This window comes from Notamacropus eugenii, chromosome 1 (assembly GCF_028372415.1).
Source record: "Notamacropus eugenii isolate mMacEug1 chromosome 1, mMacEug1.pri_v2, whole genome shotgun sequence".
NCBI classification, from domain to species: Eukaryota; Metazoa; Chordata; class Mammalia; order Diprotodontia; family Macropodidae; genus Notamacropus; species Notamacropus eugenii.
In genome coordinates, this window is record NC_092872.1 from 476,029,819 (window position 1) to 476,047,760 (window position 17,942).

The 17,942-nt window shown below is 42.1% G+C and overlaps 1 protein-coding gene across 3 annotated transcripts in view; it reads right to left on the reverse strand.

The window, feature by feature from the left end:
- ELMO2 (engulfment and cell motility 2) overlaps positions 1-15,007 on the reverse strand; it is a 50,904-nt gene extending 35,897 nt beyond the window's left edge. For 2 of the 3 annotated variants that reach the window (XM_072632393.1, XM_072632392.1), the window contains exons 1-3: positions 14,427-15,007; positions 3,948-4,112; positions 3,613-3,653 (exon numbers count right to left, since the gene is read on the reverse strand). In XM_072632393.1, coding sequence (XP_072488494.1) covers positions 3,613-3,653; positions 3,948-4,031 — 125 coding nt within the window. In that variant the 5' untranslated portion in view covers positions 4,032-4,112; positions 14,427-15,007. Of the gene's footprint in view, positions 1-3,612; positions 3,654-3,947; positions 4,113-14,426 lie in introns of those variants that run through there. The other variant, XM_072632394.1, reaches the window with a different exon arrangement.
- Positions 15,008-17,942: the final 2,935 nt, after the last annotated feature.

The window sequence follows — 17,942 nt, forward strand, 5'->3', positions numbered from 1 at the left end:
AAAATTAGCTGAGGTCAGAAGAAAACAAAAGGATTTCTTTTTTTAAAACTCAATATTAGGTGCTAGGAGGACCAAAGGCAGCATAAGGTCACTGCCTATAGAGGAGAGGACAATGATAACTGACAAGAGAAAGAAGGTAGAATTGCTTAATTCTTATTTTGCTTAGTTTCTCTAAGGATGATCTTTCTACTGGCTGAAAATGACAAAACAGAAATGGCAAACAGGAACTGATTGCTAAGACACATAAAAAGATAATAAGAAAATACCTAGTGCCCTTGATAAAGTCAGGTTGCCTAGCCCAGATGAACCATATCCTTTGAACCGAAAAAGCTGGTAGATACAACCACTGGGACTGGGGCTAGGTCACAATCAGTGACGTCTGAAAGCTTTTGGAGAAGGGACAGGTGATGCCCAACTAGTCAAGAGCAAATGTTGTCACAATATTCCAAACAAGGAAGAGAAGTGTACAAATTACAGACCAGTTACTTTGACTTTGATTCTGCCACAGCAGATCATTAAAGAAATGGTTAGTGAACATCTAAGAAAGGAAACAGTGACTTCAAAGATCCATCACGGTTTCACTAAGAATAGGTCAAGGCAGACAAACCTTAATTCCATTTTCCACTGGGTCACTAAACTAGTGGATGGGGGAATTGTGTATATGTATGTGTGTTTTTTACCTAAGCATCTATTCAAGTATCTCATATTATTCTTGTAGAAAATACAAAGAGACAGAGGCTACGTGGAGTGTTCCAGGGATCTGTGCTTGACCTAATAGGATGAACATTCCTACCAATAGTATACATAGCATGGACAGCTAGGTGGTACAGTGGATAGAGCACCAGTGCAGGAGTCAGGAGGACCTGAGTTCAAATCTCACCTCAGTCACTTGACACTCATTAGCTATGTGACCTTGGGCAAGTCACTTAACCCCAATTGCCTCATCCTGGGTCATCTCTAGTCATCCTGATGAATATCTGGTCACTGGATTCAGATAGCTCTGGAGGAGAAGTGAGGCTGGTTACCTGCACAGCCCTCCCTCACTCAAAACAAAGTCAAGTGCAAGTCATGTCATCATTTCTCTGATGGCATGGTCTTCTTTGGCAACGAAGGACGAACACACACATCCATAGCATGGCTGTGAAATACACATGACACAAAGCTATAAGGATAGCTAACATACTGGGAGGACAGAGAGAGGATCCAAAAAGATCTTTTTTTTGGACAGGATCTATTATTACTGGTATAGAGAATTCCCAATAAGGAAAGTCCCCCTCCAATAAAGAGTGGTTATCTGCAACTGGCACCTGCTTTACATCTTAGACTCTTAAAGAGCTGCCTGGGGTCCTGAGAAGTTAAGAGAACTGAATAGGGTCATACAGTCAGCATGTGTCAAAAGCAGGCCTTGACTTCACCTCTTCCTGACTCCAAGGCCAGTCCTCTCTCCACTATGCTATCCTGCCTAAGAAATTGAAATTTAATGGGCATAAATATAAAGATACACACCACAGTTAAAAACAATCAATTTCACAAGTACAAGATGGGGGAGGCATAAACAGATAGTAGTCACAAACAGATAATGTGAAAAAAAGTTCTAGGGGCTTAAGTCAACTTCAAGCTCAGTCTGAGTTGGTGATGCAATTTGCCAGTCAAAAAGGCTAACAGGATCTCAGAATGCATTAGGAGTACTATTTTCATGAGTAATTTTAGGCTCTGAAGTTTAGCAAGCATACTGATAAACTCAAGTTTCTAAAAACGCCCAGCAAGGATGGGCGTTTTTGGATCTATATCATATGATGATGGGTTGAAAGAACTAGCTGGAGCAAAGCAGACTTGGAGGGTTCTCATAACTGTATTCAAATATCTGAAAGGCTCTCAGGTAAAAGAGGAATTACACTTGCTCTGCTTAGCCACAGAGGGCAGAAAAAGGACTAATGTGTGCAAGTTGCAAACAGATAAATATCTGCTTGATGTTAATAAAAATAGCTAACAGCTAACCTTTATAGAGCACCTACTATCTGCCAGGCACTGCACTAGGTGCTTCACAAATGTTATTCCATTTGATCCTCACAACAATCCTGGGAGCTAGATGCTATTATCATTCTCATTTTATAGTTGAGAAAATTGAGGCAAACAGGTGAAGTGACTTGCCCAGACACAGCTAAATGTGTAAGCTGCATTTAAACTCAAGGCTTCCTGACTCCAGGCCCAGCGCTCTATTCACTGCACCACCTAACTGCATTCAGCAAAAGCTTCCTAATAATTAAAGCTATATCAAAGTGGAATGGGCTGCCTTGGCAGATAGGGGGGTCCTTCTCATTGGAACGTTTCAAGTAGAGGCTGCCTGACCTTTTGTGAGAGACGCTGTACTGGAGCCTCCTTTCAAGCACAGGCTGAAGCAGAAGATGATGAAATTCTTTTTTGATTTGGAAATTCTGTGATTCTTTGATTTTAGGGAAGTTATTTCATTACTCTGGCCTCAGTTTCCTCCACTAAAAAATGAGGTAGTTAGAACCAGATGATATTTAAGCTCTACTGTTACAAAACTCCAGGATTATTTGGTAGGAAACACTGAAGATCTAGATTACAGAGTGAACTGTTCCCAACTTGTGGTATGAGTTTGGGCCTCTCCCCTCCCCAGCTTCCTCCTCTGTACCACGAGGAAACAGAATTAGACCTCTAAACTTTACAGCTCCAGCACTTTATAATTTTATAACTGAACTCTAAACAATCCATTTGTAATCTTAAGTTTTAGGCCAACTTTTTTAAATGGAGTACTAAGATTGGAGTGCCCCATTCTTAAATGCCAATAATATAAGCATGTGGGAACAAAGTGGTTCTCCAGAGTAGATCTGGGCGACTGCATCATATATGCATGAAAATATGCACCACCTTTCATGACAGGGAGTGGAAAGGGGAGAAAAAAGCTGGGAGAATATGGTGGCTAGAAGGATTTTTGTGGTGGCGGCTACTGAATCCTTGGGAAGGGATCATAGAACTAGTGACAGAGGGGACAAGTCTGCTGCAATGAAAAGAATATGGTGAAACTGTGACACCAGAAGGCTCATGATGAAGCATGCTACCCATCCACTGAAGGAGAAGTTAGGGACTCATATAGATTGAGACATATGTATTTTTTGGACTTGACCAATGCAAGAATTTTTTTTCTTAATATACATATGTTACAAGGGTTTTGTTTTTCTTTCTTTTTAAACTGGGGGTAGAAGGCAGGGAGAGAAGGTGGATTTCTTTTCATTAAAATAAATCAAATTAAAATTTTTAAAAGGGGGGGATAGTAAGCAGTCTTGGGCTTAACCGTGTATTGTATGGGTTGTTAATCACTTAACTGGTGTACAAACCTTTATAAAAACAGAGCAAGACACTGCAATGAGCAGAAAACTGTTACCAGAGGTCTTAAGAGCTTGGCTAATCCACTGTATCTCCTTAAAAGCCAGGAAGATTGTTATATCTGGTCTGCTGCCAATCCCCTAGTAGGGCCCTAGTGCAAACCCCCTCTGCCAAATAAATCCTTATCAAGATCCATTAGTGTTGCTTTAGTCTTTGGGGACCAGCAATCAAGGTCTGTGGAATCCATTACTAGACCAAACTTACCCATCACAAACCTCCTTGATAATGGATGCCAGGGGCCTTTTCTGTAAAGAAAAAGACATAATTCCTCACTGGTGATCACCTTGTAGTCATACTGAGGCTGTTAATGGAGTAGATGTTAAGTAGGACTATCTCAAGAGAGGGGAGTAGAATACTTACCTCTGTTTAAGAGTAAGCAACTGTACTACAAGCTATCGTGAGCTACCTCTTGCACATCAGGGCAGAACTACCAGGCAAGATCCCTAGTCAGGGCTCCCCCTAGCTTCCTCCCTTCATTACATTCCCCCTCCCCCTCCCCCTCCCTCCCCCTCCCCTCTTATGGCATCTCAAATTCTCACCTGGTCAATTTCCAGCAGCTGGGCATTAGCACCTGGCCACTCAATTGCCACTTTGACAATATCAGATGGGGGCGGCATTTTCATTAATGGACCCACCTTCCTCTAGTGCAGGAAGCAAAGGGGGCTCCCTGGTTACACATTCACATATACACTCAGTTCAGCTGCCTGTGGAGAGAGGGTCAGACAGAAAGGAAAAGTCACAGGGCATAATAATCTTATTTTTTATTTATTTTGTTATGCACAGTTCAAAGAAGAAGCATACTTAATGTAACATGTGATACATAGGTAAGAAACTACCTAGGCCAAATGATCTTAACCTCAACCCCACAACTGCCAACAGCTCTGACTTAAGGCTACTGAAGGAAATGTTTCTCTGTATTGGAGGCAGGAGGTGTCATAAACATCCAAGATAGGTAGCCCTCAGGAGAATATGTCCATTTTTAGCAACACCTTGAAGACACACAGAAGGCATGCTTTTCAAATTTTGTCAGGTCAAATCTGAAATATACTCAGTTTTCAGTGTCATATTTTAAGGATGTTCATATATAAGATCATGCCCAAAGAAAGGTGACCACAATGAGAAGGGAGTTTGAAACCATGTCATACGAGAATCCACTGAAGAAATCAGGAAAGTTTGTTCTGGAGGAGAGAAAATTTTAAGCAGGGAGGGAGAGTAGATAGAAGTGATGAATTAATAATTAATTTATGAAATTATGAAATGGGGGCAGGCATGCCCAATTCTTTGGTGCTCGCCAGGACAGACCATGACTGGAAGAAGGAAACAGAGCAGCAATCTCAAAGGGTTTGAGGGCAAACAACACAGAAAATACTGAGATAAACTGTAAAAAGTGGAGAGGGATATAGTGATGCACGGCATGGGAACAAGGGATGGAGTGGTAGAAGTAGGCAGATAATGCGGAGAAGAGGAGGAAGTGAGAGGCAGAGAATATCACTCACACAACCATTATTAGATTAGAGTAGGGAGCATTCAGTAGCAAGGACCTTCAGGAGATAGAAAAGTGTAGGGAAAGGGGGGGAAGAAGAGTTTGAGGTCTCATTTTATAAAGTTTTGGGAGGAAGCAGATCAACTCCTATATGTGCCACCTTGTGGTTAGCTTGTTAACATAACCAAATCATCTCAAGGTTATAGGCAAAATTTAAAAGTTGTCATTGCAAAGCTATCTGCTTTGATGTTCTGCTAGTATGGAGCTGTGAAGGTCTAGAATTTACATGTCTTAGGACCAGAACCTTGACAGCAGCAACTGGATGGGTTCTGCTGACTCATCATGTATTTCCAGGATGTGAATTTTGGTTGCTATCATTTGTAAATTATGCTCTGCTGATGTTTCGAACAGTTTGTAAGTAACTTTCAGGTTCCCCTTTGCAATCTAATTTCCAACTACTGCCCCTTTATACTGACTACTTATAAACTTCCTTATTATACTTACTAGAAGGGGAGGGGTGGTCAGGGGGAACAAAACAGGACACAATTTTAACATGCACGATAACAATTTTCAAACAACTGAAGAGGGCTCATGTAGAAAAAGGAGCCAACTTGTTATATATCCAGTCCTAGAGGGTAGAACTAGAACCACTGAAAGAAGTCAGGAAGATAAATTTCAGATTATTCAAATTCAAGTCAATTCTATTTAACAAACACTTATTAAGTATCTATCATGAAGACCCTTACTCAGAGGTAGAATCTAAGCTGAGTTCTAAAGGGAAAACACTTTTAGGAAGCTAAGTATTCCAAGAGAGGGAGATGAGAAGAGCCTTCCAGACACCTGGGACAACCTATGCAAAAGCATGGAAATGGAAGATGAAATATCATTTTGGGATAAAATGTGAAGGGCTTTCAATGCTAGATGGAGTAGTTTGCAATTTATCCTAAAAGCAAGAGTGCCACTGAAAGTTTTTGAGCAGGGAAGCAACATGGTTAGACCTGTGACTTAAGGCTATCAATTTGGTAGCTATAAAGAGGATGGACTAGAAAGGGGAGAGAAAAGAAGCAAGGAAACCACTTAGGAAGCTAGTGCAATAACCCATGGGAGAAGTAATAAGAGCCTGCCTGAAATAGGGTGGTGGCTGCGTTAGTGGAGAAAAATGACTTCAAGTGAGGGCGGAGGAAGAACTGCTAGGAGTGAAGGAAAACAAAGAGTCAAAGGACCTGAATAGTCAAGGACTTTAAGGCTGTGAACCTGGGCAACCAGAAAGATGGCAGTTCCCACCACAAAAACTAGGGAGTCAGGAAGAGAGGTAAGTATAGGGAAAAAGATAATGAGTCTTATTTTAGACATGCTGAATGTGAGATGTCTATGGGAAATTCAAGTGCAGCTCTCCAGCAGGCAGTTGAATTCATGGGAACTAATGAGATCTCACACACACACAAATATATATATATGTAGAGAGGGAGAGAAAGAAGAGCCAATGATAGATCCCTAGGGCACATCTATCCATAGTTGGTGAACATAGATAATGATCCAGTCAAGGAGACTAAGAAGTTCAAAAACGGAATGAAACAGAATCCTTTTAAGGTAGTGAGCTCCCTGTGTTCCAGGACACTCAAGCAGAGGCTAGATGGTCACTTGTCAGGGATACTGTATTGTCTATCAAGAGCTGCTGGATGGCTAAGAAAAGAAAAAATACTTTGTAACACTTTACATATATCATAGTTATAATATTGCTTGCCTTCTAAATGAGTAGGACATAAGCTGGAGGCAGGAAGAGAATTTGGAACTCCAAATAAAAAAAAGAATGTTAAAAAAGAAATGAGTTTTTTGTTTTGTTTTTTAAAGAAGTTTTGGGCTACATGACCTCTGAGGCTTTAGAAAAAGCCTTGGATATGGAAACAGAAGGCCTACTTTCAAATCCCACTTCCGCCACTCACTACTTGGCTGACTATAGGCAACTCATTTTACTTTTCTGGGATATAGTAGCTCCTGTGTAAAAAGAGGGAGTGGGACTAACGTCTCTTCCAACTCTAAAATCCTATGATCTTACTCGAGTCAGATTTTTCAGATCACAATTCAATCTCCCTTTAGGCTTTCATAGCTTCAAATCAAAGCAACCAAAACAGGATCAGGTTAGGAAAAGCATAAGCTGTACATGGCACCATTTCTTGGAAATCTACAATAAGACAAAGCTTTCAAAATGAAAAATTCCTCTTTAAAAGAAGGAAAAAATGAATCCCAGTTTTAGCAAGGCTGGATGATGGGCCATGTGACTGGTATCCTAGGCAACTAGGTCTGGCTTACTGGTACTCTAAGTGGTAGCTATAGCATCCTCTCCCTCCAAGGTCTGATTAAGGGTAGTCACCAGGCTGATGGATGACTTTAATGGACATTTGCACACAGTCCCATCTCAGCCTACAGGTCTGCAAAAAATCCTGCTACTTAAAAGAAAAGTATTTTCTGGCTAATTCTTCATACTTATCCTGTCAGCTAGCAACCAAATCCTCCACAGTAATTAACAGCTCCTCATGACATACCATTATGAGAAGAAACCCTGTATAGGGGGAAAAGGGCCAGGAATCAGTGACCCAAGTACTAGTCCTAACTTTGCCACTGATAAGCAGAATAAGTTAACTCCCCTTTCTGGGTCTCAATTTCTTCATGTGTAAAATGAAGGGTTGGACCAGTTGGTCTCTATAAGGTCTCTTCTAACTCTAAAATTCTATGTTCATGCTGCCCTGAGAAGCAGCAAGATGTAGTGGCTAAAGGGCTCATAAATTACAAAACTTCTCAGTGCTCTCAGAAACTTTCTGAATATGTAAGTCACAGAACAGTTGCCAATCTGCATCGGTGCAGCTAAGGTCCATACACGAAGTTCGCTATACTGATGAAATTACAGATTAAGATCAAATCAAGAATACCTCCCAAACCTAATATTCCATGTTTTAAGGGCCCTTCTAGTTCTAACCATCATTTTCCTTTGTTCTGTCTCTTTGTCCTCTAACATGATTCTAAATTGCCAACTTGTCTGGTTGATCTCTCTCAATCTGGTAAGTGCAGACTAGCTCTCGGGGTTCAGCAACAGGATATTCTCAGGGTGACCTATTAGTGGTTGAAAAACAGGACCTTTCTCTCCCAACAAATTCACAAGCCTTAGGAAGAGGGAAATCGTAACTACCACCTGCTACCAAGTCGTGGGTGTTCTGAGTGGGATAGGGTGCATCAGACCAAGTTGCTGAGACACCAGCATCCCCAGAACCCACCCAACAAATGGGAGGAAGTAATTGCCAATTCTTATTCTCCAAGACATCTCATGTTGGAGAACTGTCTCAGTCTGATTGAAGAGCCCCAGACACTATTTGTGGCTTTTGTGTGCACAGATTCACAAGAAGCACACAAAACAAAACTGGCCATCATTACACACCTGCATCTCTTTGGGTTGCAAATCCTCTGTCTCAATGATATAACTGGGTCCAGAAAGATGGGGACACAATAGAGATTGAATTCTAAAGCTAACCTTGATTCACTGAGAACCTATAGTTTTAACTTCTTCAGGCCTCTTCACCCATAAAAAAATGGTCTAACTAGAAGGTATGATTCTACTGTAACAAGACTGACTTCTAAATATATGTAAGCAGCATAGCATAGTGAAAAGAACATTGGACAGAGTTAGGACACTTGGGGTTTCAGCTCAGCTCTGCCATTACCTAGCTGTATGAACATGGGCATAGAATCATAGAATATTACTGACAGAAGGATCCTTGGAGATCATCTAGTTCAACCTTCTTATTTTAGAGAGAAAAGAGGGAGGAGCAGAGAGAAAGTTTAGTCACTTACTCAAGATCTCACAGAAGGAACCGGTAGAGTTAAGGCTAGAACCCAAGGTTTTTCTCAATCCAGTGGTTCTTGCATTCAATTTCCTAATCTATAAAGCGAGTCTGACGAAATGCTATTTGTCATTCTTTCTGATTCTAAAACTCTATAAATCTTATGACTCTATGTTAAGAACTTACATATTGAAAAGAGTACTGTCTTCTTCAAAAGAACCCTTGAGAAGTTACATGTTTATTCTAACAATGCTGTCATTGTGCTACTCTTTGGGAACTGCTTTCTGGGCTTTTTCACAAGTCAGAGAAGAAACTAGCTTCATTACTTTCCAGAGTCATTTTTGACCCCAAACAGCACCAACCAGCTTGACCAACCACCTTATTCTCCCAACTTGAGTCTGAATGACTCTGGGCCAGTTCCAAAAATCAAATCTATTCTCAGGAACAAAGACAAGTCAACACTATGGATAGGATACAGCTGGGACTGTGGATTCTGAAGGCCCTTCTCAAACTATTGAAAGAGATGCTGAGCAACAGCAGCCTTATGGGATAAGCACATGGTCTCTCACGGGAATGGTTTTGAAGGAAATAGTACCTGTTTCAAGGAAGAAATTCTAGTCTGTTAAAAAATCAATCACATGACACCTATGTAAGTGGGATATGATGGAAATTGAGAATTTAAATCACATGACAGACAACAGGTCTGTACCAAATCACTATTATTATACTCTGCTTATGGCTCCTAAGGTAAAAGAAACTTACTAATTTTCAGTTACCTGGTTGTTTTCTCCCTAAGCATTCAACAAGAATCATTCCATGTTAAAATATTTCTCTAAATCTAATTCAAAATCAAAGAATATCACAGCCACGAGGGGACCTGAGACTGGTCTTATCCAAACCACCTGAAGCACATGGGCCTCTACAAGTGGTCTTTCAGCCTTTAAGCCATCTGCAGGACCAGGGAGCTGTCTTTCATTCCTTTGTTGGATAGCTCAGATTGTGAGGAAAGTCTTTTATATATTGAACTAAAATGTGTTTCATTAACTTCCACCTATCAATATGGCTTTTTCCTGTTAAGGTCAAGAAACTGGGTCTTCTGACCCAGTGGACCAAATACTGGCCCCTAAGAAGGGAGAAAAAGAAAATATCTGATGAGAGTCTACAATTTACGATGGCACCTATCAGGGATGTTTTCTCATGTGAAAATGCTCTGTGTATGTGTGTGTGTGTCCGTGTCTCTATGTGTGTATCTGTGTGTAGGATGCTGAGATTGGGTGTTGTTCTCCCCCCAGATAAGCCCTCTCAACAAAGAATGCTTGCTCATTTTCTTCATTTTCATTTTCAAAAGGAAGTGGAAATCAGGACGAAGCAATTCAACTACCACTGCAAAATTCACAGGGTTATAAATAGCCTCTCTCACTCTTTCACTCAGCAGTAGTGCAGAGTTCAGGAGAAATTGGCCAGCGATAGCTGAGCTGTGTCTCTCAATCCAGCCCCAGGGGGACAAAGAAGTAATTTGCCCATTCTGAATAAAATGACTCTTCTCCCACCCTTTTCACATTGGATATAAAAGAAAATCTTTGAAAGCTCAAATCATAAGCAAATTGGGAAAGAAGCCCTCTGACATGCACTGCTCCAAGGAAGATAATTGGCTACATATTAGGAAGAACTAAAACTCAGGTTTCAAAGACAAAGCCCCAGTGAGAAGAATGGGCATCGTAGAGTGTCTCAAAGGGAGCATTCTTTAAGTGAATTTTGAAAGACGTGCTTATAGACTCATCACTGTTACAAAAACTCCTTGACACTTTCATAAATCACATAAATGCGATGATTGCTCCACAGGGTTGGATTATGATGGTGCTGCTATATAGCACATCTTAAGAAAGGAAGTGAAAAATGACTGTCCCATTACCAAGGAATCAGGGGACAAGAGGGAGGAACCATAAGGATGAACCCACTAGTCCTTTAATAAAAAGGTTCTAACATTCTTCACTGACACTGCTGAGGGAAGTCTGATTCTATAAAATCTCATCAGGTGACAGTCACAGGATAAATGAAAAGCAATTGGAATCCTGAGATTTGGGTTCAAATGTTGTTTCTCCTACTACCTTGCTGTGTGACCTCAGATTAGGTTACTTCCCTTTGCTGGGACACAGTTTCCTGTCTCTAAAATGAGGGGTTAAACTAAATAAGGGACTTAAAGTCCCTTTTGAGTTCTACCATCCTGTGTTCTAACATTCTTCCTTTCATTCTAACCTTCTGTATTCTAGGTTCCCTTCCATTTCTGTTATTACATGATTCTAGAAGACATGCCACCAGGAGAAACTTGAGGGCACACCCATTACTTAATCAGCAATACCATCTCCAATACCTCTGGCTTTCCCCAGAAATCTCTCCATCTGAGCACTGACTCAGCTTCCACCACTCAGACCACAATGTGCCTGTTAGTACAGAGTGGAGTAGGATCTGATTAAGCAACAGATTCAGGTTCGGGCATTAATTGCTAGAAGCATCAGCAGATACCCCAGCACAAGCAAAAAAAGTAACTTAGGTATCTGTCACTATTTAGTCAAAATTTGTCAGAAGTAGAAATCCACCCCAAAAGTCGCCTCAGAAATCACAACCAACAACAGCTGGACAAAGGAGAGGTTGGGTGAAGGGTAAAAGTTGATAATGAAGTTGGTGTTCTCTTAGCAACCCTGGCTGTGAGAATACTTCTCTTCTTCCATCCCAAAGACATCCTGTATTGGACCCCACAGCTGGCAAACAGAAAATTAGAATCTGACCCTGTCTTTAGGAGAAAACAAAAATATCACTGGCTAAGACAGTTGTATATTGATAATGCCCAGAACCACCCAGATCCTTAACCAAGAATACTGATAAGTTGGTTCCTTGTCGCTAGTAGAGATAGCAGAGGTTTACCCAAAGAACCACTTCCTTCAGAACCTGGGGCTGCCAAGAAGGAAAAGAAAACAGAACATGGGATGAAAAGTATAGCTGGAGCTTTAGAATAACAGTTCCCCTCTGACAAGCTAATAAGACTGCGCAAGAAGTCCAGGATGCTCAGGCAGGACCATACACATGTAGGCAGTGAGGTATAGGGAAGAGTCCTAGGGTAGAATGAAGAAGACACACTGAGTAGCATAATATGATGACAGTAGCTATCATGAGACTTAGGACATCGCCCCTAAGCTGTCTGCCCCCAACCAGCTATATGACCTTGGATAAAGTCACTAATCCCTGAGTCTCCATTTTCCCATCTGTAAAATGAGTTGATTCAAAGGCAAGTAAACCTTAGTTCTCTCAGTGATAAAGTGCCCCACCAAATAATTCACATTCTGAGAGTGCTTTAAGGCTTACTTAGCAACTTCCTCACAAGTGTGTAGTTATTAGTTTTCCCATTTTACAAATGACTAAATTAAGGTTGAGAGATTGTATTGTTCAGAATCACAGAGCTAATAAGTATCAGAACCAGGATTTGAACACAGGTCTCCTGAGTCCAAGTTCACTGCTCTTTTTACTGCACTGCTGCCTGCCAAGGATGTGGTAAAAACAGGACACAAAAGAGATGAAAGGGATTTAGAAAGTAAAACAAGAAACAAAACAAAACAAAACAAAACAAAAAACCAGCATAAGAATACAAGGTGGTATCATCATTATTCCTTTTCCGAAGGACTTTTCTAAGTCTGACTCAGGTCCAGAACTGCCTTAGGAGTTTGCATCTGCTCTTCTACATTTGCTGCTCTAAAACCAAACTGGCACTTACTGTCTGCACCACCCACTATTCACTTAATCATACTGAATACTGCTTTATAATGTCATCTGCTTCAAATGTGTACTGAATGCCAACAAAACTGTGTTCCCTGAGGATAAGTAGTGTCCTGTAGGTCTGTATTTCCATTCTTCTCTATATCCTAGCACCACCCCCAGGTCAGTGTCCAATCACATAGTAAGTGTTCTGTAAATTCTTGTTAATTTGAAGCAAACTCACAAACAGAAACCTGAGTGTATCTAGACATTAAACTTAGAGAGTGGCATAATAGATACTATGCTAAGTTTTGAATTAGATGTCCTGGGCTCAAATACTGGTTCTGATTTGGACAAGTCATTTCTTTTTTTTTCTGGGCTTCATTTTCCTCATCTGCAAAATGAAGAGTTTAGTTCAAAAAATTATAGATTTAGAATTGGAAATAACTACATACCTTTTCTAATTCAATCCTCTCACTTTGGACATGAAGAAACGGATCTCAAAAGGCCAAATAGTTCATTCAAAAACACATTAAGTAATAAATATCAAAGCTGGATTAAAACCCAAGTCTTCCAACTTTACTCTACACCTTTACCTCCAGGATTACCTCTAGCTCAAAATCCTGTGATCCTGTAACCACCAGATGTTTTAGGTAGGGTACATCCTCAGACCAATGCCTAGGTTTGCTTATAAGGATTGGCACATAAGACCTGCCATCAACCTAGGGTGGGTTTTGGGCTAAATAGCTAACAAAGTTTCTTGTATAATCTTCTTCAACATCATCCCTGGGTGTCCTTGTCCTATGCAGTACTCAAGTACTTGAAAAGCTAGTACTCAAGACAGGTGGAAGGGAGGTTGGAGAAGTAGTACCAACTCTTAGTGACACATCAGATCTTAACTCTTATGAGTTAAGTCATGTGTATCAATCACATGATGCTGTGTTCAAGAAGTTTTTATTTACAAACATTATCTTCAGAACCCTGGGATACCTCATTATGAATGAGGTTGGAAGAGACATTACCCTGGCACAGTACACCCTAAATCTGGGAATACGTTCCTGACCCATAATCATGGGTTCAAGTCCCAAAATGGCTTTGTAATTTGGGCATGTGATGGAGATTAGAAAGTACGACTCTGTCACTTATTACCAATGTGATCTTGGGCAAATTATTTAACCTCTCCAGAGTTCATTAATCAATAAATAAGCATCAGTTGAGGGCTTATCTGCTAGACCCTGCACTAAATGTTAGAGAAAGGAAAACAAAAAAGTAAAGATAGTCCCTGCCCTCACAGAGCTTTTAAAAATCCCATTTGAAAAATGACAAATCTCTAAAGCCCTATGAACCTTGGAATCTTAAAACTTTCATGTTCTAATATGATCACTCGGCTTTCTACATCCCTTCTCTCCCCTACCAGTCACCTTTCTCTCCCGCCCCTCTACTCCCCATTCTCCCTCCTCTTCAGTCATCTATTCCCCCCAATTTCCCTCCTCCCCAGCCATTCATTCGTCCCATCTCCCCCCTCTCCTGACATCCTTTTCCCTATTCTCCCCGCTCCCCAGATATCCCTTCCTCCATTCTTCCCCCTTCCGATAGCCTTCTTCCACAATGCCCCCCTCTGTCGAGATCCTTCCCCTCTCATTCTCCCCCTCTCCAGACATCCCTGACCCCTAGTGCGCCCCCTCCGCAAGCATCCTTTACCCCTTTCCACCCCACCCCCGCTCCTCGCGCCCCCGCCCCCAACGTTCCATTCCTCCAATCCCCTCCCCCCAGCTTCCTAGGACCTCTCCCCCGCCCGGCTTCCACAGCCCCTCCAGCCCAGGCCCCCGGGGCCCCCTCGCCCCTTAGCCCTCGCCTCCTCCGCCCCGGCACGCCCAGGGGGGACCCGGCCAGGCCTCTCATTCTCTCCAGCCCCAAAGCCGGCTCCAGCCCTGACCTTGCCGACCGTTACTCACCGGGGCCCACACCTCCGGGCCTGCCGTCGCGCCCCTGCCTCCGCTGCGGCCGCTCTGCCAGGAGGACTCCTCGGCCCAGCCTTGTAAGGCCCCGCCTCCGTGAAGGCGGTCCCTCGCTCCCATTGCTCCGCGACAGACACCCTCTCCTTCTATTGGTCTATCCCTTTGTCGATCAGGAGGAGGGTGGAGCTGTTACCCGGCTGGCGGGGAAGCCTGGGACTCTACTGGAGGACCCCGCCCATTAGAGATGGAATTTAAAGGGACCGGACCCCCTTTTTTTTTTTTTTTTGTCTTGGGCCTGGGCTCTAAGGAGCTCTTTCTTTGAAGGAGGGAGTGGCCACAGCTTGACTTTGTAACTTGCGGGGACTGGGGCTGCAATTGAGAACAGATCTTGGTGACACTCTAGGCTTGTGAAGATGGGGACCTTTCCTCTATATGAACGCACAGTAGAGCACAACCACCACAATACTATGGGGGGGACCGGAGAGTGGGAAGTGACAGCCTGTGTCAGAGTCTCGTGGCTCCCCCCCACCACGGCACTAATAATACCCCCAGCCCCGAGCTGACCGTGGGCGCCGAGCACAGCGCCTGAGCAGGGATGCAGCTGGGCTGGTGTGGGAGGCAGCTCTTGTCACCCAAGACACAGGCTCTGCCATTCACCCAACATGTGACCGTGGCTGTGTCATTTCCCCTCTCTGCGCCTCCTTCAGAAAATTAGGACTTTCACATTAAATCACTGCTGAATTCCCTTCCAGTTGTGACATCCTCTTTCTGTGTTCTAGGTTCTAAGTCCTCTTCCAGCTCTGACAATCTATGACTACATATTGAATCTTATCTCCCACAACTCCCCACCGCACCGCCTCAGTCTCAGAGAAGCCCATTTCATAGAAGCCCTCCTCCACATTTTCCAAATATTTGTCACATCCTAGCCTGTGGAGTCAGTACTGGGATCTACTTCAGAGTCATCTATTTCTGGTCACGATTATCTGCAATTAGCAATTAAAAAAAAGGCTTTATACACTTCAAATACAGGAACAAGGTTATGCTAAGAAAAGACAGAAGACTGGAAGATCTACTCCTTTAGGAAATCTTCCCTGCCCCAAATGAAAAGGGACATGAGAAGAAAAATAATTGAAATAATTGGCAGAAATGTGGTGAGTGAATGAATAAAGCATTGTTCAGTGCTTTCTATACACGAAGCACTGTGATAAGCTCTGTAAATACAAACAGAAAAGTAAAACAGGCCCTGTCCTCAGTGAGCTTATATTCTAAAGACAGACAACACAAATGGAAAGTTTCAGCCGTATGTAAGATGGAAAGGTCCCATGGTCTTTAGGGTACAGTGGCAAATCCAAGAGAAATACCTCCTCTTAAATGTCATTTCTACTGGTAAAATCTTATGTTTCTAATACAGAACCATCTGACATTGCCAAAGAAAGACTTTGGTGGAAAAAACATTCCTATTTCAGTCTTCAGTCTTTGTGGCTATAGCACCTGTAGCAGTTTCTAGGCTGAATCTCCATAGAGGATGCTTCCCAGAATGGTGGCTTCGAGGACTGGGTTGCAAGTAGGACGGGTGGCTTGGGAGTTGCTGACCCTCCTGCCGGTTGGTAGTGGCTAGTCAGTAGTTGCTCCTGAGGGTGATGAGGAAGGTAGGCCCTTTCTCCACAATGACAGAAAGTCAAGAGTAAACTTTTTCTATGGTATTGAAATTAATAGGGTGTTTAGAAAAGCGCGGGGATACCTCCCCAAAATAATGAAGACTGAAATGAGCAGAACCAAGAGAATACTGTATACAGCAACAGCAGTAAGAACAACTTTGTTTATTGGCTAGATTTCTTCTTCCCCTCCCTCTCCTCCCTCCCCCACCTCCCCTCCCCCACCTTCCCTCCCTCCCCTCCCCTCTCCCTTCCTTTCCTTTCCCAAAACCTTAAACCTACTGCACTCTGAAGCCCATAGATTAGACTACACTAGGCCTCTGCCCAAGCTCCACTTAAGGGCTGTGTTCTGGACCTTCCTGACTTAAGAGTGATTATCAATAGTAACTGTTGCTGTTTCCCTCCCAGCCTGAAGTCTTTCTTTTCTTCACCTCATTAAAGGGGCCATGCCCTGGCTACCTCTTAAACAGGCCTATTCACTGAATGGGCATTGCCTCACCCTAAGTGAGTACCTGCAAAGACCTTAGCCTAAGGGCCAAGGTGTCCCATTGCATTCCGGGTCATCTCCAGTCATCCTGATGAACATCTGGATTCAGATGGCTCTGGAGGAGAAGTGAGGCTGGTGACCTGCACAGCCCTCCCTCACTCAGAACAAGTCAAGTGCAAGTCATGTCATCATGTCTCTGGTGGCACGGTCTTCTTCGGCAACGAAGGACGAATACAACAAAACAACAGCATTCTGACAATTATAAATACCCAAATTAACCTCAAAGATCCTTATGAAGGAAGATGCTGTTTGAATCCAGGAAGGAATTTTGTTGTAGGGCTAGGAAATGATGAGCTGATTGATTTAGAAAAACATGAAAAGACTTGGGCTTATGAAGGAAGATGCAATCTACCTTCAGAGAAACAGATGATAAGCAGTAATGAACATAGTGCAGTGTTACATATATGTGTATATATGTCTATGTTTTTAGATATCTATGTATATGTATGTATACACACACATACATATATACATATATATAAAATCTTCACTCTTAATTGTAGCCTTCTTTAGGGTGGAAGGAGGAGAGAGGGAAAAAAAATAAAGTTAAAAAGTACATAGCAGAGAACAAAAAAAAAAAACCAACAAGGAAGCAAAGAAAAGCTAGGAAGCTTTGAAAATATAGGTTTTCTTGAAATGGAATTTATTGTTTCATATTAAATACACTTTTATGGTCTGCAGTGTACACAGCAATTTTTTTTCTTCTCTCATTTTGTATTTAAATGTAAAATAAAAAAATTTACAGAAAAAAGGAAATTAATAGGGTGCTAACAGCTTCTATATTCCTAGCAGGAAGAAATAGCTGGAATTCGTACCTGGTGAGCAAGATTCATTACTTAAAATAGAAAAGTACTAGTCTGTGCTCCTTTCTCCTTGACCTTCCTGGCCGGGCCAGGCCTTAGACTGCTCCCTTTCCTTTTAGTGGCTGTGGTCAGGTTATAGTCTGGATTCTGCCCTGATATTCCATGTGAACTGAGGCATGTTATTTCAGCTCTATCATACTTAGTTTCATCTGTAAAATGAGGGAATGGAGTAGATGACCTTACAATTCCATGATTCCATAGCATCTGACTTATTAAGAAAATTCTGTATGTTGTACACTTCCCTCCTTTCTTTGCAGAGGTGAGGAGGAATGGGAGGGGACTCAGGTATAGAATATTTCATATTCTCTTAGACTACGAGGTTTATATTTTGTTCAGTTTTGCTGAACTACTTTTTTTCTTTTTCTGTTACAAGGGATGGCTTACTGGGAAGGGAAGAGGAAAGGATATATTCAGAAACGATGGCAATATAAATAAAAAATGTCAACAA